The 26,065-nt window shown below is 36.9% G+C and overlaps 1 protein-coding gene across 1 annotated transcript in view; it reads right to left on the bottom strand.

The window, feature by feature from the left end:
* The window catches only part of LOC138814281 (vomeronasal type-2 receptor 116-like), a 54,184-nt gene that overhangs the window by 16,833 nt on the left and 11,286 nt on the right, over positions 1–26,065 (bottom strand). Inside the window, exons 2-6 of the mRNA XM_070003285.1 lie at positions 14,729–15,017; positions 12,741–13,127; positions 7,134–7,361; positions 5,913–6,036; positions 4,132–5,017 (exon numbers count right to left, since the gene is read on the bottom strand). Coding sequence (XP_069859386.1) covers positions 4,132–5,017; positions 5,913–6,036; positions 7,134–7,361; positions 12,741–13,127; positions 14,729–15,017 — 1,914 coding nt within the window. The remainder of the gene's footprint in view (positions 1–4,131; positions 5,018–5,912; positions 6,037–7,133; positions 7,362–12,740; positions 13,128–14,728; positions 15,018–26,065) is intronic.

The following is a 26,065-nucleotide window of genomic DNA, read 5'->3' as shown; positions in this document are numbered from 1 at the left end:
CATGTTTACCCGACCTGAAATCCACTCTGGTGCTGTTGATTAATTCTAAACTATTTTGCTTCCAGTCCTCATTTTCTTAGCTCTTCTGTGGTGAGTCATGTGAGAGACTGGCTATTTTACTATAGGGTTCCCACAATGAAGACTAAAAGGTAATATAGCTCCATCACAACCCTGCTATGTCTCTTCTCTTCTATTCTCTGTTTCTATAGTTTTGTTTTTTTGATACCATTTCTGGATACTCAATATTGGGAACAGCTGTTGATTTTTTTGTGCTCAATTCTAGTGATTTACCACTTTGAGCCATAACTCCAGTTCCAGATTTTTAGTAGTTACTTGAAGAAAAGAGGCTCACAGTCTTTCCAGTCCAGGCTGGCTTTGAATCACAATGCTCAGATATCACCTTCCTGAGTAGCTAAAATTACAAGCATGAATCACCAACACTAGCTTGCTCTGTGCATTATTATTATTATTTGTTGGTCGTGGGGCTTGAACTCCGGGCCTGAGGTCTGTCCCTCAGCTCTTTAGCTCAAGATGAGCGCTCTACCACTTGAGCTACAGTGCCACTTTCGGTTTTCTGGTGGTTTATTGGAGATAAGAGTTTCACAGACTTTCCTGCCTGGGATGGCTTTAAACCGAGATCCTCAGATCTCAGCCTCCTGAATAGCTAGGATTACAGGTGTGAGCCACTGGCGCCTGGCTTGTGCATTCTTTTTTGTGGTAAGTGTTTACTTCCTAGTAGGACAGCAAATGGATTTCAGTGCTTTTTTACATTCCCATGTTAGCAGTGATTGTAGGAATACACCATTACTGAGACTAACATCTGCACATGACTGTACAGGAGCTCTGATTCCCTCAATCTCCACCTTTTACAGAGATGGAATGATACATCTGTCATTCCACCCAGGTAAGAGGTCCCTTAAGCTTTTTATCCCAGACTGGATTGAGAGAGGGTCTTCTTGTTCTCAATATGGATTATAGGTGCTCATCACTGGTTTTTTGCTTAGGATTATTTTTTTCTATTCCTGCAAAATATGCACTCTAATTTTCAGTGAAATAACACTGAAACTATAGTTTACTTTTGGGAATATAGTCACTTTCACAATTTTAATTCTGCCCATCTCTGAAGAGAGATGTCTTTCCATTTTCTGGTTGTTATCCAATTTCTTATTTCATAGCATTAGTTTTCATTGTACAGGTCTTTAGAGATCTTTTCATAGGTTTTGAGTCCTAGGTATTTGTTTTTGTAAAGCCAACATTTGAAGGTTTATGTGAAAGCAACATTGGGTTCATCTTTAGTTTGTTTTATCTTAAGGGATTAATTTTTTTTTTAGTCCAAATTGAAAAAAGAGATGTTATTTTTTTCAACTCTACGTAGACTGATTTTTCTTTTTGGTTTGGTCATGGGGCTTGAACTCTTGGCTTGGGAGCAATCCCTCAGCTCTTCAGCTCAAGCCGAGCCCGCTACCATTTGAGCCACAGCACCACTTCTGGATTTCTAGTGGTTTATTGGAGATAAGAGTCTCAGGGACTTTCCTGACGGGGCTTGCTTTGAACTGTGATCCTCAGATCTCAGACCCCTGAGTAGCTAGGATTACAGGCATGAGCCACTGGCACTCGGCAGTAAACTGGTTTTTTTTTTGTCAGCCTTGGCACTTGAACTCTGGTACGGGGCTCTGTCCCTCAGCTCTTGAGTACAAGGCAAGCACTCTACCACTTGTGCCACAGCTCTATTTCTGGTTTTCTGGTGGTTAATTGGAGATAAGAATATCAGGGACTTTGCTGCCTATGCTGGGTTTGAACTGTGATCCTCAGATTTCAGCCTCCTGAGTAGCTAGGATTACAGGCATGAACCACCTGTTCCCAGCTAGAGGATTGATTTTAAATTTTATTTTTTGTATTACTTTAATTTTTTACTCATATATATAGTTAAAATGGGGTTTCATTATGATATTATTATATGAGCACACAAACATATCCAAATATGCTTATGTCCATTACTTTTTATTTTTTCTAAAAATTTAACTTATCTTAATGGCCTCCATTATTTAATTTTCAATTATGAATTAAAATCTGCAGTGTTTGATAGAATATATCTAAAGTTTTTGAAAGCAACAAAAGTCATATAATATATGACATATGATCCCCAATTCCATAAACACACACACTCAATAATATAAACTCACCCCTATTTATGAAATTTCTAAAATGAATAAGGAAGATTGAAAGAACTCAATAGAAACTGATGAGTATTTTGTTTATATCTTGATGAACATACTGAAGAAGTTGGAAATTAATTAAATTTTAATTTGTTAATTTAATTTGTGTACCCTCAACAAAAGAACATGCACACAGTTTTTGCCAAACATTGTTATATTTTCAATAAAAATTTAATTTATAGCAAACTAGAGTCAGTTACATAGTCATTTCTCTATCAGATATGTAATTGTGAGAAGGTATTCAAAGTCTGGGCAGGAAAGTCCATATGATTATTATTTTCAAGGAAAGACCAAAGAGCTAGAAATTGAGCTGTGGTTCAAGTAGCAATGCAGACATGATTGAAAAATGTAAGGCATAGTATAGGCCCTGAGTTCAAGCATGCAAAATGAATTTAATGTAAGATGAAACATGTAACAGACACTAGAAGAGATGAGAAGTGAGTACAATTGTGTCAATATATCTTAAATATATGATTCTGTAAAAATAGTATAGAACCCACTAAATCAACCTATTTGAAATAGTAAGTCATGTTTTCCTTATCAAATTGAGAGTTTTGAAATGTGACAGATAAAAATGTTCATGTTATAGCCAGATGCTGGTGGCTCATGCCTGTAATCCTAGCTACTCAGGAGACTGTGATCAGATGACCACAGTTCAAAGCTAGCCTGGGCAGGAAAGTCTGTGGGACTACTCTTATTTCCAACTTATTTCCACAGAAAACTGGAAGTAGCATTGTGGCTCATATGGTAGAGTGCTTGTCTTGAGCTGAAGATCTCAGGTTCTGTACCCAGGCTGAGTTCAAGACCCACAGCCAATAACAACAACAACAATTAAAAAATGTTCATATTTCAACAGATTGTAATAAATGCTACATTACAAAAAGTAATCATATATATTTATTATTCACAATCCTGCGTATCAAATTAGTAAAAAATGATTAATCAACAATAAATTAAGAAGTATATTTAGGTATGCAGGAGCAAACTATGATGCATTACACATTACAGAATTTAATGTTAGAGAAAAGTCAGAAGATCCTCTACATTGTAATCTTAAAGTGAAGAATATTTCTGAAACTTAACCAAACTCATTCCTAAAGCCATATGATGAAAGCAGCATGAGAGGGAGGATTGATAAGAGAGAAGGAAATGGAGAATGGCAAAGAGAGAGACACAGACAGACACATTGAGAAAGGTGACACAGAGAGAGACTCAGGAAACTTGCATAAGGTGAATGCGAGAGTAGAAATATACAAGTAGTGAACAAAACATTCTCTAATGACGATATTAAAAGATCAACATTTGTCAAGAGTAAAATATTAATGAAATGTGTTAGACGACTCTGCAACATGGTGGTATGCAGACAGGAAGTTAATATAATAAAAATTTAGAAAAGTGAATTAGAGAGACAAAATTGAAGAGACATGAAGAGTCTGTGATAGAATCAAATGTAGATTAAATAGGAGGAACCCAAATATAGAAAAAAATTCCAGTTTAAATGATGATCAACATCACTTGTGACTATCACTACTAGAAAAATGCAAAATAGGGCTGGGAAGGTGGCTCAGTGGTAGAGTGCTTGCCTTGCATGCATGAGGCCCTGGGTTCGATTCCTCAGCACCACATAAGCAAAAAGAAAAAAGCCGGAAGTGGCGCTGTGGCTCAAGCGGTAGAGCGCTAGCCTTGAGCTGAAGAGCTGAGGAACAGCGCCCAGGCCCAGAGTTCAGGCCCCAGGACCGGACCCAAAAAAAAAAAAAAAAAAAAGAAAAATGCAAAATAGATCTTACTAATTGAAGTAAAAGTTTCATAATAGTATTACAAGAGAAAATTACTGTAGATTTAGTACAGAAATTGTTACTAATTAAACATATAAGTATAATCTTAATGCTTATTTCTCCTGTTATGTCTTTTATACCTGAATACATGCAGAGAATTTTTATTTGGCATTAACAAGATGTTGTAACATTTTGGGACAAAAATGCAGCCTAGGAGCCCTGCACTGGAAGCCAAGATAGAGAAGACCTCCAAAGCCACCATGATCTTCCCCTTGGCACTGTGGTAGACAGGCAGGAAGGTGAGCCACACAGTGCAGAACACCAGCATGCTGAAGGTCAGGAACTTGGCCTCATTGAAGGTGTCAGGCAGGTTCCTGGCCAGAAAAGCCACAGTGAAGCTGGCCATGGCCAGGGAGCCCAGGTATCCCAGGACACAGTAGAAGGCGGTGAGGGAGCCCTTGTTGCACAGGATGATGATGTGGCCATGTTCAGAGTGTGCATCTGTGTCCACAAAGGGAGGAGAGATTCCCAGCCAGAATCCACAGAAAGTCATCTGGATGAGGGTGCATAAGGGGATGATGAGGTTAGGAGCTCCTGATACCAGCAGCCACCTTATCCTTCTCCCTGGAGAAATAACCTTGAAGGCCAGGACCACAGTTACTGTTTTGGCCAACACTGTGGAAACAGCCACAGTGAAGACAAGCCCAAATGTGATCTGCCGCAGGATGCATGTGACTGTGTTGGGACGGCCAATGAAGAGCAAGGAACAGAGGAAACAGAAGATGAGAGAGATGAGCAAGATGTAGCTGAGAGTCCGGTTATTAGCTTTGACAATGGCAGTGTCTTGGTGTTTGAGAAACATTCCAAGAATAGCAGCAGTTAGCACAGAGAAGCAAATACCCATGCAGGCCAGAGCCATGCCCAAGGGATCTCCAAAAGCCAGGAAACTTTCATCTCTCCGGAGGCACTTGTTTCTCTGTGTGTTGGCATACTGATGATCTGTACACTTTACACATTGCTCCATATCTGGTGGGAAGTGTAAACTATCATTAGTTTCTTTTGTGAACTTCTTTTACTTCAAAGATTTTAGGAAATTGTTCACTTAAATGTTATCCTAACATGTCAGCAGTTAAAATAAAATAATTTTGTTTCCTTTCTAAATAATAACCTGTTCCCATTATCATATACTTCTTTATCCAGGCTTTTATATTCAACTTTTTTCATTCAGTGATGGTTACAAATATTAATAATTTGAAATTTGGGGTACTGGAATTTCCTATCAACAATTTTCTACACTTTTCCTCACTCTTATTAAGAGAAATGTGCCCTATTCTGCAATCCTATTGAAAATTGTAATTGTACATGTTACAGTCTTGTTCATGTCTCTGTAAAACCATTTTATTGCTGTGGCCCATCCTTGAATTCACCTAGTTATGTTTTTCTTGTTTACTTATCTGTGAAAGAGTAGAAACAGAGAAAACATTCTTGGACACTCTATAGTCATGCTCACTTCTTCTACTGAATCCACCTTTCTGAACACTTGTTCTGTGCCAAGAACTGTTGTGGGTACTGAAAAATAATAAAATGCAAGATTCATGTTTTCTGTGTGGACAAAATGCAACTTTTAAGATGATCACCGTCCTTAATAAGACATATTCATTTTCATTTCAGAGTTTACCCTTGTCCTAATGATTCTTGTTAAGAGGCATTCCTGGAGAGAACTTTGCCTGAAATATACCAGAAAATATTACTAAATATGTAATTCAAAATCATGATCTATCATATTTCATTAGCAATTACACTATAACAGAGAGAGGAGAAATGGGCTCTGTCATCCTAATCCACAATTTTTGCATTGACTTGGTTCGATTGAGGAAAACTAAAGAGAATTGAAAAATTCCTTCCGAAGACATGGACTTACCTGTCCCATGAGCAATCTCATTCTGTTGGCAAGGGTTACAATCAAAGCAACAAGCAGGCTTTCCCTCCTGAGGAGATTTCCTGAATCCAAGACCACAACTCTCACTGCAGACAGAGTGAGGAGTCTGACAAAAGTCACAGGTGTGTCAGTAATTGTTTAGACTCATGCCAACTTTCCCAATAGTCCATTGTTAAAAAAATCAGATTATTAAGGATGATGTTTCTATGTGGGTAAATGTAGTCTCTTAATTGAATTCTGTTATAGATTCTATATGCCATTATTCTTAATATTCTTAATAAACTTGATATTTAGCCAGTTGAACTTGTGAAAAGTATGGAAAATTAATGGTAAGAAAGAAAGTCCCAGTGCAGAGCCCTAATGAACTGGCTTGAGTTCACGTCATTATGTGTTGTCCCCTATGCTCATGTAAAATTGAGAAGAACCTAGAGGAAAACCTCCTTTTTATAGGATTTTGTGAACCCCAGACCCATCATATCGTTCTCTTTGATTTCCAACAACCACGAGGTGAGACTTTTCTCACACATGCCTTCAATGATTCCTCTTACTGAAGATGCCTAAGTAGCAGGCCAACCAATCATTGAATGAAAAAACACCACAGAATGGCGCAAAATAAACCTTTGAAGAAAATACAGTGATTCATCAGGTACTTTATCATAGTGTTAGAAACTTACTAAGGGAGATATTACTTATTTTTATGATGATATTCAAAATCAACATTTAAGAACACATTTAATTTTTTTTGATGATAGTCAGACCTGGGGCTTGAACTCAAGGTCTAAGTGGTGAACTTGAGCATTTTTGCTCAAGTTTACCATGCCACTACTTGAGTCACAGCTCCACTTTCAGATTTTTGGTGGTTGATTGGTGATAAGAGTCTCAAAGACCTTCATGTTTGGATTAATTTTAAATGGTGATTATTCAGATCTCAGCTATCTGAATAGCTAGTTTACAGGTGAAGGTTTCTGGCAGGCAGGCAAGTATAAATTTAAATGATGACTTTTACTTACATATATGTGCTTAAAATTATTATTATTTGAGGGATGTGGGGGAGAGCAGGGAGAGTGGGAGAACAACAAGGGAAGGGGTAACAATGCTCGATAAGAAATGTACTCATTGCCTTATTCATGTAACTGTAACACCTCTATTTAGCATCTTTACAATAAAGTAACATTTAAAAAATCTGCATTAGATGCAACCCACCTCTGCAGTTTCTATGGCCCACTCTATCATATCTTCAGATAAAGACAGTTGATTACCATGGAGAGCATATGGAGAAAACTTTCCTACTTTCACCTCAAATTGAAGACCTTCTGGAAAATCCCAAATGTTCAGAATGTCATACTCTGGCTCCAATTTCCTTTTCTCATCCAAAATTACTTGGTCTCCAGCAGGATTATAAAATTGGATGTTTTTCAGGAAAGGGTGCAGCTAAAAGAGATACATCATCTTATGGTGAAGTACATCCCATAGTTAACACAGACAACTGGAAGTAAGAAAAGCTCCTGATTGCCTTCAGACTCTGTTTCTGAATCCAAGAGTAGCACAGCCCTCTAATGAAGTATTGGAGGAGAAATTCCATGTAGGAATGAAAATAATCTGTCAGAAAAGGATCAGAAGGCCTTTTTAAAAATAATTAGGAAAACCAATACCATGCAAACAGGCAGAAGTGAGACAATACTAAGTTGTTTAGCTACAGGTGACAAAACAGTTGATGAATAATCCAGAGGAGAGTTCCCAAAAAGCTCTACAAACACTACTGGTAAAAATGGTAAATGAAAAGATTGAAAACCAACAAAGGATTCAGTGTGAGCTTGATAGGGAACAAGATGAGATGAGGTTAACCAAAGATTAATACAGGAACTTTGCAAGCATGATGAGACTAACCAAAAATTAATACAGGAATGTCATAAGCATGAGGAAGCTAGTCAAAGATTAACACAGGAACTGCTGAGAATAGTCATAGAGTATTACAGGTATTGAGTGAGCAGGATGAGAATAGACAAAGATCAATGGAGGCATTCATGGAATCCATAAATAGACAGCTCAAGGAATCCAGGCAAGCCCCAAAGGGAATGCACAAAGGGAATAATGAGACATCTGTAGTTCGTTAAAAAAGAGCAGCAAGCTAAAACCTCAATCCAGTAGATGGAAACAAATAATTAAAAGTAAGTCAGAATTAAATGAATTAGAATCTAAAATAACCATAGAAAGAATCAATAAAACAAAGAGTTGGTTCTTTGAAAAAATTAATAAAATTGACATACCCTTAGCAAATCTTACCAGGAAAAGAAGAGAACACACCCAACTAAACAAACTCAGAGATTAGAATGGAAATATCACCACAGAAACAACCAGGATTTTATATACCAGAACATTATAAGGGAATACTTTTCCAATCTTTATGCCAATAATTTTGAGAATCTGGAAGAAATGGTCGAGTTCCCAGCAAATATTGATATGCCAAAACTAAATCAAGATGAGTTAAACCATCTTAACAGGCCCATATCAAGCAGTGAAATAGAAACAGCAGTAAGAGACCTCCCATCTAAGAAAAGTACAAGACTGAATGGATTTACAGCAGCATTCTACAAGGCCTTCAAAGCAGAGCTCACACCAATACTCTTCCATCTCTTCAATGAAATTGAAATAAAAAATTCACTACCACACTCTTTATGAAGCCATCATAACCCTCATCCCAAAACCAGGCAGGGACTTGTCAAAGAAAGAGAACTATGGACCCATTTCTTTGATGAACATTGATGCAAAACTTCTCAACAAAATTTTGGCCAATCCACTTCAACAACTAATCAAAAAAATCATACACCACGATAAAACAGGATTCTTTCAGGGATGCAAAGCTGGTTCAATATATGCAAATCAATTAATATAATTCATCACATGAACAAGAGGAAGGATAAGAACCAAATGATTATCTCAGTAGATGCAGATAAGGCATTTGACAAGATCCAACACCGCTTTATAATGAAGGCTGTGGAAAACCTAGGAATCCAGGAAACATTCCTTAATACAATAAAGGCTGTATATAACAAAGCTACAGACAGTATTATACACACACAATGCTGAAAAACTAAAGCCATTTCCCCTAAACTCAGGAACAAGACAAAGATGTGCAATCTCTCCACTTCTCTTCAGTTTCATAGTAGAATGCCTAGCTACAGCAATAAGACCAGAAGCAAATATAAAAGGGATCCAAATAGGGAAAGATGAAGGAAAACTCTCCCTCTTTGCAGATGACATGACCTTGTATTTAAAGAATCCAACAAACTCCACCCCCAAATTACTCAAGCTGACTCAAAATTTTAGCAAAGTAGCAGGATATAAAATTAGCCCTAAAATCAATGGCTTTTCTGTATGCCAATAATGAGAAGAGTGCGGCTGAAATCAGGAAAGCAACTCCTTTTGTAACAGCCCCACAAAAAATAAAATATCTATGAGTTAAGTAGAGAAGTGAAGTACCTCTATGATGAAAACTTTAAAAACCTGAAAAAGGAAATCAAAGCAGAACTTACGAAGTGGAAAAACTTCCCATGCTCCTGGATTGGAAGGATCAACATCATGAAAATGGCAATACATCCCAAAGCTATCTTCAAATTCAATGCGAAACTATCAATATTCCAACCTCATTCTTCAAGGAAATAGAAGAGGCAATTCAAAAATTTATATGGAACAGGAAAAGACCCCAAATAGCAAAAACAATCCTTAACAGAAAGTACAGTGATAGATTAATATCAATACTAAATTTCAAACTCTACTACAAAGCCATAAGTAATCAAAACAGCTTAGTACTGGCACAAGAACAGACCTCAGGACCAATGGAATAGAATTGAAAACCCAGAAATGAACCCACAGACCTATAACCACATAATCTTCAATAAAGAAGCTAAAAAATAGAATGTAAGAAAGACAGCCTCTTCAATAAATGTTGCTGGAAAAATTGGTTAATCACCTGTAGAAGACTAAAGCTAGATCCTTCTATATCACTCTGCATCAGAATCAACTCCAAATGGAGCAAAGGCCTGGGAGTAAAAGCAGACACCCTGAAAACATTACAGGAAGGAATAGGAGAAACTCTAGGGCTCCTTGGCACTGGCCCAAATTTTCTTTTTTTTTTTGAAATTTAATTTTATTTTATTTGTGAACATACTGTACAGAGGAGTTACAATTACGTGGGCAGGATAATGCGTACATTTCTTACCAAGCATTGCAGCCTCCTCCTTTGTTTACCCTTCACATCCCTTCCCAGCCTCCCCCCTCCCCCCAATCCCAATCTTTCTCCCCCCCCCCCCCCCCGCACCGACATTGTAAAGCTAGTTTTGGACATGACAACTTGTACTTCTCATTGTTGAAACAGGTCCACCTGTATCCTTAAACAACTGGTTTTTCCCCATCTCCTCCACAAGTTATACTGACATCAAATATAGTAAAAGCAGGGGTTATACTGTGGGGGAGGGATATACAAAGCAACAAAGAGATAATCTTATAAATGCGTTAGAAACACATGCATGAAAGAAAAAAAAACATTAAAATTCCCATCTAAGGGTTCATTTTCCTGACATCACATTATCTGACCTTTTCCGCTTGACTCATACATATACTAGATATTACAAATAAGGGAAACCATGGGACCTATGTTTATTTGGGACTGGCCCAAATTTTCTTAATAGAGACCCAGAAACACAACAAATGGAAGAAAGGTTGGACAAATGGGATTGCATGAAACTGCACAGCTTTTGCATGGCAAAGGAAATAGCTAACTAGATGAATAGAAAGCCCACTGATTGGGAGAAGATCTTCACTAGCCATACAATGGACAAGGGTCTCATATCTAAAATATACCTGGAAATCAAAAAATTAAATCCCCCAACAACAAATCCTCAAAAAACAACTGCCCAATAAAAAAGTGGGCTTAAGACTTACAGAGAAACTTCTCTAAAGAGGAAATAAGAATGGCCAATAGACACATGAAGAAATGCTCAACCTCTCTAGCCATAAAAGAAATGCAAATCAAGACAACATTTAGATACCATTTAGATACAACATTTAGAATGGCTATAGTCAACAGGAGAGGCTATGCCCAAAAGGAAACACTACTACCTTGTTGGTGGGAGTGTAAAGTTGTTCAACCACTTTGGAAAGCTATATGGAGGTTCCTCAGAAGGATCCACATAGAGCTGCCATATGACCCATCAATCCCACTTTTGGACAGTTACCCAAATGATCACAAAGGCTACCAGCACAACTATGTTTATTGCAGCATTATTTACTATAGCTAAAATATGGAACCAACCCAGATGTCCCTCAGTAGATGAATGGATCAAGAAAATGTGGAATCTACAGTGGAATCTACACTTCCGTCAGAGAGAATAACATAACAGCCCATTTGTTAGGAAATGGAAAGACGTAAAAAGTATATTAAGTCAAGTAATCCAGGCCCAAAGAAACATAGGTCCCATGGTTTCCCTTATTTTCAATAACTAGTACATGTCTAGGACAAGCAGAAAAGATGAAAAACTATGTACATATGACCATATAAGATGATGTTAAAGGAAATGAACCCCAAGATAGGGACATAATCTTTTTTTCTTGCTTGCTTTTGTTTCTAATTTATTTATGATGTTCCATTTGGTTTTTATTTTTTATTTCTTTGTATGTTTCTCCCCCATGGTATTTCCCCTGTTTTCACTGTATTTGATGTCATTGTCCTGCAACTTGTATATACACTTCTCTAATTCGAGGAGGGAAAGAAAAAACCAAATGCTTAAATAGGGAAACAGGTTGAAACATTGTAACAATATGATGTACAAGACACTATGTTGAAAATGAATTTTACAATGGGGGAGTATTGTTGTCCAGTTTGGAGGGATGGGATGGTAGGGGAAAAACCAAGGAGGAGGCAACAATGCTTGATAGAAAATGCACTCATTACCTTGCTCATGTAACTGTAACCCCTCTGTAAGGTATTTTTAGAATAAAAACTGTACCCAAAAAAAAAACCAAAAGGAAAAAATTTTCCTGGCCTGGTGCTGGTTTCTCGCACCTGTATTCCTAGCTACTCAGGAGGCTGAGATCTGGGGATTGCAGTTCAAAGCCAGCCCAGGTGGGAAAGTCTGTGTGACTCTTATTTCCAATACCACCAGAAATCTGGAAGTGGTGCTAGTGGTAGAGTGCTACCCTTGAGCTGAAGAGCTGACAGACAGGGCTCAGGCCCAGAGGTCAAGCTCCATGACAGATTAAAAACAAACAAACAAACAAACAAAAAAGTAATTTCCTGGGATTTGGCCAAACAACCCAATATTTAATTTCATACAGTATACTCTCCAGGAAGTGCCTTTGCTGATGATATGTGCCATCCAATATACAAGAAATTACCTGTGCAGGGGAAGGTGCTGTCCATTTTCTATTTCCCATTGTTTGAACTTCTGTTTGAAGAAGAAGCATCTCATGGAGAGCCTGGGCCACAGTATACACAGTGTTGTATATATTGTAACTGTCCCCAGACATGGAAATGTCAAAAATACGCCTAGGCAACCAATCCAATGAGGCATCATGAGGACATTTGTTCCATGCTATACAATCAGACTCAATGTCTGAGCAATTAAAAGAGAGAAACCATAGCTTTGCAAGAAAAATGTCTTCTGGGTATTTGGAAGGGTGAACTGCCTTGACAAAATCTGTGAATCCAGAAACATCTGCATGATGGTGTGAGAAAATAAGAGGTACATGCAATGAGCCTAGCATGAAATATCTCCTTGTTTTTAAATTCCATTGTGAGTTCATGATACAAACTTTGCCTTTCATTAAAATGTGCTCAATAAATAGCATTAAATCTAGTAGTGATTCATTGTCACCATATATGATGAGGACATTTGCTGAAGATTTATTTATCTCATTATAACCTGCCATGATTCTGTTTATATGTGCAATGCCATTGCTTGGTATCAGTAGCTCATAGGCTACACAAACGCTGTTCTTGGCCATTTCTTCTTTCAATTCAGGAAGAATCCACAAGCCATTCTCATCTTGTGAGGTGAACAGTCCCACCCAGTTCCAGCTGAAGTGAAGCAGTAAGGAGACCATTGCAGTGGCTATCGATGTGTCCTTTGGGGCCATCTGATAGAGAGCAGGAAACTTGTGATGGTCACTCAGGGCATGATCAAAAGGCCCCAAAGTAAACTAAAGGGAAAAAATTTGGATGCTCCATGAGTGAGGAAATTGCCATCCATCATAATCTTAGTCTTGAAGTCTGTTAAGAAGCAGTTGATGTAGGTGAAAGCTAGGGTTTTGGTTTAATATTTGAAAGAAATATTTGAATTTTTATTTATTTATATATTTTTGTCAGTTGTGAGGCTGAACTCTGGGCCTGGGCACTGTCCGTCTGCTATTCTGCACAAGCTTGCACTCTACCACTAGAGCCAAGAACCATTTCCAGCTTTGTTTTGTTATTTGGTGCTGAGGAATCTAACTCAGGGCCTCTTGCATGGAAGGAAAGCACGCTATCACAGAGCCACCTTTCCCAACCCCTGAATTTTTATTTAATACTTGTGCAACCTATCTGATTACTTATAATATGCCTCTTAATCTTTGTCACTGTTTTTTTTTTTTTGTTTTGGTCAGTCATGGGGCCCAAATTCTGGCCCTAGGCTCTGTCCCTCAGCTCTTCAGCTGAAGGCCAGCACTCTACTACTTGAGTGTCAACCCTACTTCGGGCTTTTTCTGCTTATGTGGGGCTGAGGAATTGAACCCAGGGCCTCATGCATGCAAGGCAAGCACTCTACCACTGAGCCACCTTCCCATTTCTATCAACTCATTTGTCCTCATTCCATTTTCAGATATGTACATTGAGTATTGTGTTATTTTTCCCTCCCATCCATTTCCTATTCCCTACCTTTTCCCCTTAACATTTACCCTCCTCACATGATATGCTTCATCTTTTTGGATTCCACCATGAAAGTCCACCATGGTGTTTCACCACTATGTATATCGCACTGTAGTCAGTTTGATCATGTATGTATGCAAATGGCTATGTAATGTCCCATTTTGGTTCATACTACATGCTAACATTTTAGATCTGACTTTCACATGTGAGAGAAAACATTTCCACTTCTGGTCCCAAACCAGACTTGTTGTTCTCAACATAATATCTTACGTGTGTGTGTGTGTATGTGCTTGTGTTTGTGTGCATGTGCATGCTAGTACATGGGTACAAACTCAAGGTGTCAGACACTTGCTTTACTTTTTACCTCAAGGCTTGTACTCTCCCATTTGAGCCACACATTCACTTCCTGTTTTCTTGCTGGTTAATTGGAGGTAAGTTTCCTGAGTAGCTAGGATTTCAGGAGTGAATCATCAGTACTCTGCTCATCATATCTTCACACCACAAGGAAATTATTGGTAAGACTTGAAATAATAAGTAATACATTTGTTTGTCTAATTCGTCTATCTCTTCCCCCAAACAATAGGAATATATATATATATATATATATATATATATAAATATATATAGATATATATATATATATATATATCCCACTGTCTTTGAGTGCTTACTTTTTGGTATCATAAAATTGGATAGACTCGGAAGTGGCGCTGTGGCTCAAGCAGTAGAGCGCTCGCCTTGAGCTGAAGAGCTGAGGGATAGTGCCCAAGCCCAGAGTTCAAGCCCCACGACCGACAAAAAAAATTGGATAGGCTCATAAATCAAGGCTCTTCCTATTATTCTCTTCTAACACCTAAAATGGCGCCAATTAGACATTTTTGTATCCCTCCGCCTTCACCTGTGGAAATCTGTAGAGTTGCAGCAATGTCCCAATGCAGGCAGATGTTATTCCAAATGATCCTGTTAGTACTGCTATCGACTTGCTATCTCTCATACAAGAGTAGTTTGGAATCTTGTACTTCCCAAAGAGCCAAATGAAGGGAGTCTTAAATATCCTCCAAGTTCCAAATTGAACATCATAGACATCAAACCCCAGCGTCAAGTTATGCAAAAGATCAGGGTTTTTGTTGATTTCCTCAATAGCGAAAGCCAAGGCCAAAAGAAACTGATAGTTCTTGAAGATAAATCTGCATAATGAGGATAGAAATTGAGGAGTATTTCAAAACTTATGACTTTGCTGGATTGAATGCTTGCTTCTTTGCTGATGAACATGTTAAAATATTATCCTCAATTGGGATGGAATGTGAATGTAGTGTCTTATGGTTGTATATAGAATTAGATAAGGACACGAAGGGAATATGCCATAAATGAGTTTTAGAAATGTATTTAAGCCAAAAAAGAGCACACTTTTCCCTCATTACCACATGCACCACAACAAAAAGCTGTTGTCTGTTAAATGTGGATTAGGCTTTCATAAAACATCAAATATTCTGTTTCCTGTATCAAAACATAGCTAGTTCCACCTGTGTGAAAAAGAAATCTTGTGGTTTAATCACCCAATTTATGTTATGTGGCAGGCCAGGCTAACTAATGAATGTTCACTTTAAGAGCAAGTTTCAGAAGCAAAATGTTATTTGTGAAAAATTCTGTAGCAACCTCTGTTCACAGACCCAAATCACTGAATAGCTCTTTCTTCAATATCATCCAGAAGGAGAGCTCAAATATCAGGTAAGGGAATTTTCTTCTTCTTTATAAAACTTTAAAAAATGGATGCATCCAACTTCAATGAGCTCATGGAGAGAGGAATCTCAATCACAGTGGATGAGGAAAGAATTGTAAGCAAGCTTTACATTGAACTCCCAGTTCCAAGACCACTATGCTAAAATACAATGATCACTACCCTCTTCCCAATATATTTAGGTTGAAATCCCAAAAAGAAAGAATAAAGAGGAGTAAAGAGAATCAAAGTCCTTTTCTTTCTCTCTGTCCTGTCTGTATGTGTTCGTGTGTGTGTGAATGTGCATTATAAAGATATTAATATCATGAAATCAGCACACATTTTTAAAAAGGAACAATGAAGGCAAGATGGAAATACAAAGGAAAGAATAGACTTGTTTGACTTATACAGTCATATATGAAATTATCCCCATGGAAGCCTATCATGTGAGTGCTATCTTCTAAACGGAAGAAAATAGCTTGAAGAAAAGCTGACTGATCATACACATAAGGAGGAGGAAACTGGAAGCAAGAGTGAAGCGTGTTAATAAAAATTTTTTTAAATGCTGACAACAGTGTTTCAGAAAAGCAAAATTAGTGTTTCGGGGATTCAGTAACACTAATGCAAGTAAGCACCCAAGCCATTATAAATGAATTTAGTATAATTCTTTAGAAATATAATGTCAAAGCACAACAAAATGAGTACTAGGAATACCTGTGTGTGTTGCGGGGGGGTAGGAAACAGAAGAGAGATAGAAGTCTGAATAGGGGAAATGAGTAGAATGTAGGCAAGAATGCATTGTATAGGCCACAGAACTGAGAAAATACTGATGGGTATAGGGGGGCATATTAAAGGGATGACAATGATCAAACATATTATATACATAAATTGCTTTGTTAAATGACAAAATTCAACACATAATCTAAAATTAAGAAAGTGAAGGAAGAAGTGGTGTGGGAGGGGTGGGTAAGAATGTTAAAAGGGGTGACATTGAGCAAGAGGCAGTGTGTTCATAAACTCTTACATTGATATCAATTCCTTTATACTAGTACCTAAAGAAAATAAGATTTAAAATATGTATAAAACTTATTGGTAAGAGTGACTATACAACAGATCTGAGAATGTTCTAACATAGTAAATGTGCTAGACAAATTGAAAGGCTAGTTCTTATAAAGAGGGGAAAAATCAAATACATGTAGTAATTACTATAGAACAAAGTACAATTGGATATCCAATATTACTAATGATAGGTGGAATGCAAGGCAGTTACAGTTTTCATTTGTATGTTTTAATATTGTATCTTAAAATAGTAAATGAAAGCTGGGTGGCAGTGGCTCACACCTGTCATCCTAGCTACTCAGAAGGCTGAGATCCAGCAAACAGGAAAGTCCACGAGACTCTTATCTCCAATAAACCACCAGAAAATTGGAAGTGGTGCTGTGACTTAAGTGGTAGAGCACTTATCTTGAGCTGAAGAGCTAAGAGAAAGCATTCAGGACCAGAGTTCATATATATGTATGTATATATATATATATATATATATATATATATGTACACATATATGTGTAGATATATATGTATGTATATATGTATATATACATATATATGTATATATATGTACACACATGTATATGTATATGAATATACATATACATGTATATATAAAATAAAAAAGGTTCATTAAAATTTAATGAAAAATTTCATTATACCCTTTCTGTAATTCACTTATGGATTTGATCATAACCTGGTACAATTTGTATTTTCTCTTTTTCTTTCTTGTTTTTTCAAGATAATTCAAAGATTTATTGCACCAAATGCCACAAAAAAGTGGACCAAAATAACACAATTATGAACAAGATAATTTGTTGGTAATGATGAACAAGAAAAAAAATCCACACATTGACACTAGATTGACATTGGTATCCATTCTATTGGTCAAAAATATTAAGTATCATTACTTTTTCTTTATGGAGTTTCAGCAACAAATCCCAGATTTTCTTTTTAAACTACCACTCAAATTTAGGCATATTAAAATCTCACCAACTTTTGACATTTAAAAATTAAAACAGTGGAGCTTGCTTGATTTAGACAGAAAGTATATGAAAATATCATTTCCCCAGAACATAACAAAAACAAAGGGTTCACATGAACTGAGATAGACTTTTTAAATTTAATGGTGAAAGTATGCATAAACAAAATGTTCACCAGAGTGTTCATTAGTGGAAAATCCAGACATTTAAAAGAATTTAAGGGTCATTTTATATTTATATATACAATCAATTCTTGCGAAGAACCTAAGAAACTACAGACTAAACTTACATAAAAATCTGAGGACCTAATCATAATAGCCTAAACAGTTTAGAATCTTTTATCAAGTGGGTAATTTCCTCCCTCCACAAAAGTTAATTCTGAAAAATATGGTAAGTTTAAAAAATTGTATGTGTAAACGGCAGTTTCATGGAATGTAAAAAGATTTTAGTTATTTTCATTAAAAAACAGCACACTTCAGAAAAATGGATTGCAACCTGTACAAAAAGCTATTTAACACTGATAAAATAAAATACTTTGGAATTATGCACAAGTACGGAAGCTACATCTTAAACTTTCATTGTCATGTTTAAAACATACACAATTAGCTTTACATTCATATCACTTACCAATTTATTAAAAATAAAACCTGCAACATGCTAGAAAGAGGCCTTTTAAAGGAACATTTACATACCCGCTCCATCATGCCTCACTAGCTTGCTTAAGAAAGCAAGAGCAACGAAGAAATACACTCAACAGTAAGACATAGAGTTGAATAAACCCTAAAGGTAGAATCCTGTCAACTGAGGTAGATTTCTTTCTTCATTAATTTTTTTTTCTTGAGAGGGGTATGGGAGGGTGGGAGCCCTTTCTCGACTCTTCAGCTGTAGCAGAAGGAAGCCATTGGGTGTTGTATGTGTGTTGGGGAATCACAGGTCCCCAGGACTTTTCTTTATCTTTGGTTTAGGGAAGAAGTTGAATTTAAGAGGAAGCTTGAAATGTTCAATATTTCAATGAAACTTAGAAAGAGCAGCAACATTATGGGTTTGTGTCTGTAGGTAGCACAACAGGATTAGGCTCTGAATGGAGTCCTAAGGGATCACTGAGACAACCTCCACCCACCACCCACCTGTGATCTCCTACAATACATTTTCTGAGTGACTTTTAAAACATTAGAACAAGAAGAAAATTATAATTTTAAGGCTTGGATGAGACTTAGCTCAGTTTTTAATGTATAGAGTTAAGAATCAAGCCAGGTGAAGCTCAATTTTCCTGGGATGGAACTAATTTTCAACATGCCACTAATGGATACACAAGAATCATATTCCTTTTGTGTTATTTTCTCTGAACCCCGGGAAGATGGTGAATAAGGCAAAGTGCACACAACATGTAAACAAGGAAAAGGAGCGAGAAAGGAGGGGAATGCTTTAGGTTGGCATGGAAAAAACCTAAGACCAGCTTTGACAGCTTATTCACACACTTTGAAAAATTTCATTATAACCTTTCTGTAATTTACTTATGGATTTGATCATAACCTGGTACAATTTGTATTTTCTCTTTTTCTTTCATCCTCATCATCATGAATTGTTTTCATTTTCCCAAAAGAGCTTGTTGTAATCTATTTTATTCCCTCTAAGGACCAGAAAATCCATAACAAACTAATGGAAACTCCTAATCCAGAATTCCACATTCTGTACTATTGAACTTAATAGCCATTGAAGATTCTAAAAGGAGAGAAAGTATGGAAGAAACCAAGAAACCTGGAGAACAAGGTACATAATGGCAGTTGTGAGATGTAATCTGTCAGTAATAACTGGGATGGAAATACAAAAATCTACCAATAATAGAATAGCTGAATGAATGAAAACTCAAGGCCAAACAATTTGTTGACTTGAAAAAACCCAATTCACCATCAATGTCCCTCAATGACTGGAATAAAGGAATGTAACTCAGAACCAGAGAAACATGGTTTCCCTCATTGTAGTAGAATGTGCATATGGAATGTGCATATAAATCTACAAGTAAACTAACTGTACAAAAACCCCATTGAGACATGATATATTTTACAGGTGTCTAGGCATTCTGCACAATGAGAATAAGGGAGGATATTCTTAGGAGAGGAATGCAAAGGCACAATACCTATGTGCATCTGACCATATAAAATAATATTCATTGAAATGAACTCCAGGAAATGGAAACTAGAGGTTCTTTTTCTTTGCTGCTGTTTTGGTTTATTTTTTGTTCATTCATATGTTTTTGGGATGGAATGGGGGCACAAAAACAATGGAATAAAGAATGAACAAGTGCAACAATAGTACTCACTAGACACCATATTCAAAATGAACTATACAACTTGTGGGGGAGGATGGGAGGGAAAGACAGAGTGAGGAAAGGAGTGACAATGGTCAAAAAGCAAAGTACTCTTTGTCTAACTTATGTAACTGTAGGTAGTACATCAGTTTTATAATAATAATATACAATGAATGAAAAAAGAATACAATAAGGCAGTCCATGCAAGTGAAAGATAAAAGAAAGCAGAAGTATCCATCACAAATAAAATCAAATAGACTTCAATCAAAGCAGCAAAATGTGACAAGATTGTAATGCAATGATGAAGGGATCAAATCAACAAGATGACATAGCAGTTCTAAATGTATATTGACACACTCTCCAAGCATTTAACTATTTTAAGCAGACTTTAAAATAGTCCTCAACACAATAAAAACTGAGGAGTTATGGAAAGATCATTGAGAAAATCAACATGGAGTTACTGGAATTCAATTTCACCCTTGACAAGGTGAGCTTCACATACATCTACAGAACATTTCACCCAAAGTCTGAAGAAATCATCTTTTGTGAACCTATTGAGAATTTTCCAGGAAAGATGATGGGATAGTACACAAAACTAACCAGATTTTTAAAATATTGCATCCATCATGCACATATGCAGATCACACAAAAACCCAGAAAATATGCACATTACCTTAGAAATGAATTATTTTTAACCATGAATAAATAAATTAAAGTATTCAATTTAATTAACTGATCAGTACATGATTAAATGACTTGTTTTTCAAGGCAAATTTCCTTTCAAAAATAAAAACAATATAAGAATCTGTACATATATAAAAAGGAAAAAGGAAACCGTAACAGTCTTTGGTTAAATCAGGAGTGCAGATACTGTACTAAAGGCCCTATATTGTATATCAAGAAACTAGGAGACTAAATCACAACTCAGTAGAAGAAATTGAAGTAATCAGTAGAAGAAAGTATCAAAGAATAATAAACACAGTAGTAATAATCAATAAGGAAAAGAGGAGGTTCTACATAAATGACAGGATGATCAGACTGAAGTAAAAATCATGAACAATCAGAGGGAAAAGCAACAAAATTACACATACCAACACAAACCCCCCATAATTCTGGATGTGAGAATCAGTATGGTGAAAATAGTCATTTTTATTGAAAAACCATCTACAGATGCAGTGCAGTGATCGAAATTTCCCATCACTTCATTTACAGAAATAGAAAAGAGAAGACTAAATTTTATGAAAAAGTAAATCCTCTATTAGCCAGCACTGTCTTAAGGCAGAAGAAAAATAATGAAGTATCCTTACATCTGTTTTTCTATACTGTGGTGCCATAATAACAGAAAAAATTGATCAAACGGACACATGGATCAAAGAAATATAAGACCAAGGAGTAATTGCAAACAACTACAGGTATCTCATTCTTAGAGAAGTTGCCAAATAATATATGGCCTAAAGATGGCACTATTAGTATGGAGTGGAACTGTGAAACTGGTTTTCCATATGCACACTAATAATAGTCTCTACCCTTCCACCAGTATTTTTTTAAACTCAAAATCAGTCAGTTCTTAATAGAGCCTGGAACTTTGCAAGTAATAGACAAAATGAAAGGAAATGTACAAAGAAAGGTAACTTAAATACAAGTCAAATAGTTCATAAATGAAATCAAGAATTAGGCTCTGGATTTGACTAAGGGGTTGGTAGAATACTTTGTCTCACTCACAAGGTCCTGAATTGTACTCCCAGCACTGGAAATGTAAAGCAGATGTTGTATCCAATTGAAAAGCTTCAGCACAATGAAAGAAATGGTGAATTAGCCAAATGCATTGTTAAATATCTTGGTTGCTATGCATCTCACAGAGGAATAATAGCATAGTGGAAAACAGTATGGATAATCCAATCAAGGAACAGATAATTTAAAAATGAAAAAGTACTAATGGAAAATCAATTAAGAGAAAAAGGTTCAATTATTTGAGCAATCAGGAAAATACAAATCAAAGTTATAATGGGTTGCCTACCAACTCAGACACAGATTATAGTTTTGGTGATGGTATATAAAACTTAAAGATTGGAGATTCCTCAAGAAATTAAAACTACCTCCACTGGTGGTTCATGCCTGCAATCCTAGCTGAACAGGAGGCTGAGAGGCAAGAGTCTTGAGTCAAGGCCTGCTGGGCAGAACAGTCCATGACATTCTTTATCTCCAGTTAACCAACAAGAAGCTAGAAGTGGAGATATAGCTCAAATGATAGATCAGCCTTGAGAGAAAAAGCCAATCAAGAGTGTAAAGCAAGCCAGTCACTATGGCTCCTGCCTCTAATCCTAGCTATTTCAAGACTCTGAAAGTGAGCAGAAGAAATGACAGATGTGGCAGAGTGAACAAAGACATGAGACAAGATATTTGAAATGGTTATAAATATAGTGAGTGACTCTACTGAAAGTATGAGACATGCATGGTGGAACTACAATATGAACCAGATAATTAGCATAAGCACCATATTGTGTAAAAATTGAGGAACATTGCTGTAACATCAGTGAGTGCAGAAGTGAGTCAAATATTTCACCCACTGATGTCTAATCACAGTGCTCCATTTAGCTACAAGAAAGTCTTCATGGATAAATACTGCTGTCCATAGTCATTACCATGCATAAAATTTTACTAGCCCAGACCATACTTCATTTCATATTTGTGGGCAGATAAGAAACCTCCATTGGCTGAAATCATAATACACACTAACAAAAGTACTCAAACATTTTGAAAAATTAAGAGAATGAAAATTAGCTAAATATGGTTAAACAGTGGGGAATAAAAGAATAAACTAAGCCAGGCACTAGTGATTCACACCTGTATTCTTAGATACTTAGGAGGTTGAGATCTGAGGATAGTGTTTTGAAGCCAGCTTCGGCAGGGATGTCTGTAAGACTTTAATCTCCATTAAACCACCAGAAAGTGCCAGAAGTGGAGATGAGGCTCAAATGCTAGAGTACTAGCCTTCAGCAAAACAGTTGAGGGACAGTTCCCAGGACCACCACAAAAGAAAGAAAGATAAGCACACCTGTAAGACAAGGATACATATCTTTGATAGCAGGAGAGAAATTCCTGTCCTGTGATTACACTCTCATGTTTGGGCAGCTACCTTCGGCTTTCATTGTCATAGTGGTCCTTGGAAAGAAGTGAAAATGATAAAAAAAAATGACAGTTTTCCTTGCACTAGGAATCAGATAGTTTGCTAACATTTCCTGAAGTTCTTTACACTCATTTTTTTTTCTTTATTTGCTATTGAGACTCTCTCGTACCAACTAAAAGCCAAGAATATGCATGTGCACAAGTAAAGTAGAACTCTTCAGGGCTGATAAAATTCTCCAATAAGGGATCTTTGATAATGCTGAGCTGCCTAGTAAAGGCTTGGATTGTGGAGCACCTCTGACATGAAATAATGACACAATGCTTAGTTTGGAACAGTATCTACTTGACTATATTAATAATGTGTGTGTGTGTGTGTGTGTGTGTGTGTGTGTGTGTGTGTGTGTGTGTGTGTGTGTGTGTATGTGTCTGTGTGTGGCAATCTTAGGGCTTGAAATCAGCATCGGACACTGTCCTTGAGGTTTTTTTTTTTTTTCTCAAAATCATCACTCTGTAAGTTGAGAAATATCTCCACTGACAGCTTTTGGCTTGTTAATTGGAGATAAAAGTCTCACAGATTTTTTTTGTGCCTGGGCTGGCTTCAAATCTCCATCCACAGATATTAGCCCTATGAGTAGTTAGGATTACAGGCATGAGCCACCAGTCTCCAATAAGAATTTTTATCAATGTCTTCAAAATACAGGTGTTAAAAAGGAAAAGTTCTCAAATTACTGTCGCAGGGGGACAGAAAATGTAGCTTCAGCCTTTTAGTCCCAAACTCATTCCAGGGACTCAGCTTGATTGTAATAACATTCCTTCATTTTCTGTGACGGCAGCTGGGATGGAGAAGATGCAGAGATTCTGGACTAAAGTGAAGACCCTACTAGCCTGGAAAGTAGAAGATACGTGGAACAAGATAGAGTCCTCTCATACTAGCAGTAGAAATAACGCTAAATCATGAAATTGAGCTGTTCTTGGTGCAATAGGACAGGAGGTCAGTGGAGAGGAGACAGAACATTGATGTGTGCACCCAGAGCTCCCTCAGCCACTGCCCATCCTCACAAAACAGTAAATGGGAATAAAAGGAAGAGTTACTTACGGTGTGTGGTCTTGTCTGGTGGAATTGCTATTACTATGATCGATTCCCAAAGTGTAGAGAGGGAAAAACCCAGTGATCATCACATCTCCATCCATATGTGCTCGGTGCTTCATAGTAGAGAAGCAGCTAGTGCCAGCCAAGGACCTGAGAGGGAGGGGAAGCTGGAGAAGGAGTATGAAAGACACAAGATACATCACTGAAGCCTCTGCCTCACTGAAATTCTGTCTAGAAGTGAGGACCTCATGTCAGGTATGTATACTCATATACATTTTTATGTGTGCATATGTGTCTTTTTATTGATAGAGATCTGCACCACAGCTCTCCTTTCATCAAAGACTCTTGTGAATACACCGAAGTCATGTGTAAAAGTATTTCCTGGGGCTCTACATCTGTAACTTTCATTCAGGAGAAAAACATGAGTTGGAAAACATGTTTGTATATTTGCCTTCTTCACCCCAGGAATTATGATTTCATCCAAGACCGCAGAGAGTGAGGCTCCAGAGATGGAGTTATCTTGAATGTTTTTTTGTCAACATCTGTGCCAAGAAACTATGCTCACGAAAGCCAGTTGTGATGATGCAACTGGATTGCCTCAAAAAATGCCATGCCCAGTACATGGTGAAATGTTCACACAAAGTCTATGCTTGTGAGATATCAACTGAAGTTATGAAGGCATCATAGCCAGAGGGTGTGTTCACACACACAATGTCCATAATAGCCACAGAACATGGTGGTTGATGCAGGGAGGTTTCAAGATGAATTCCATATACAGAGGAATCCAGAAATGTGCCCATTTATTGTTGCCTGAGAAAGCAATGATGCTCCTGAAACTAGCAATTACATGTGAATAACTCAAAGTCAGTGCTGAGATTGAGTTCCATTTTGCATTCAACAGATAATTATTACTAAATATGCTAACATACATCAAGACTTTTCCATGATGGAATGGTCAGAGAACCTGTAATAATAGAGGAAAGTCTTCTCTATCACAAACAGACCAATATCAAAAGCAACTCTATGTTTTCAAGTTGCCAACATATGTTAGATCCAAATTCCATGTGGAGACTTCAGAACAGTGAACAGTCTGTACAAAGCTGTAGTGTTGGGTGCACATTGGGTACACTTAACCATCATCATGCACTGGGTCTCAGACAATATACAACACATACTTTAGAAGTTCAGGAGAAATAAAAACCTTTCCTAATGATATTTCCAAGGGGCTTTCACACTTGTCTATTGATTAAATTACATAGGATTTGATCACTTACTTTTAAATTCTTAGTAGCCTATGTTATCAGGACAGATGGTTTATTTACCTGTGTATATGTATGCTTTAGTCTCATAAGGTGGTGGCACTAGTTCATATCATACAGCTATAGTTTCTTGAGGAGCCTATATACTGATTTCCACAGTGGTTGAATGAAATTACATTCCCATGAATAGTGTGTAAGTATGCCCTTTCCCTCCATTCTTACCAACATCCTTACCAGCATTTTCAGTGGAATGAGACATAATTAACTATTGTTTGGCTTTGAATTTCCTTTACTAGCCATGTATACTTCTGGTTTTGAGAAGTGTATTTAAGTTGTCTCCCAGTTTGTTCATTGGCTTGTTTGTACTTTATGAGTTTAGTTTTCCGAGCTTCCTGTATATTCTGGTTATGAATCATTTGCTGGATATTTAATTGGCAAATTATGTAAGTCATCTGTTCAGTCCAGTGACTGCTTGGTTTTGCCAAAGGCTTTTAGTTTGATGTAATCCCATCTGTAAATTCTTGTTCTTATTTACTGAGCTATTTAAAGATTTAATTAGGAAGTGACAGCTTATACAAAACATTTCATAGTTTTTGTGATGTGTACAGTAGAACTTTATCTTAAGTTTTAGCTTCTGAATTTCCAAGGACTAAGAAAACAAGGATCAATCACAAATTAGGGGATCAGCTCTGTTATTGGACCTCC

This window comes from Dipodomys merriami, unplaced genomic scaffold, assembly GCF_024711535.1.
Source record: "Dipodomys merriami isolate MVZ:Mamm:240054 unplaced genomic scaffold, mDipMer1.0.p SCAF_6, whole genome shotgun sequence".
In the NCBI taxonomy this organism is placed as follows: Eukaryota; Metazoa; Chordata; class Mammalia; order Rodentia; family Heteromyidae; genus Dipodomys; species Dipodomys merriami.
This window is presented reverse-complemented; position numbering and strand designations above follow the sequence as displayed.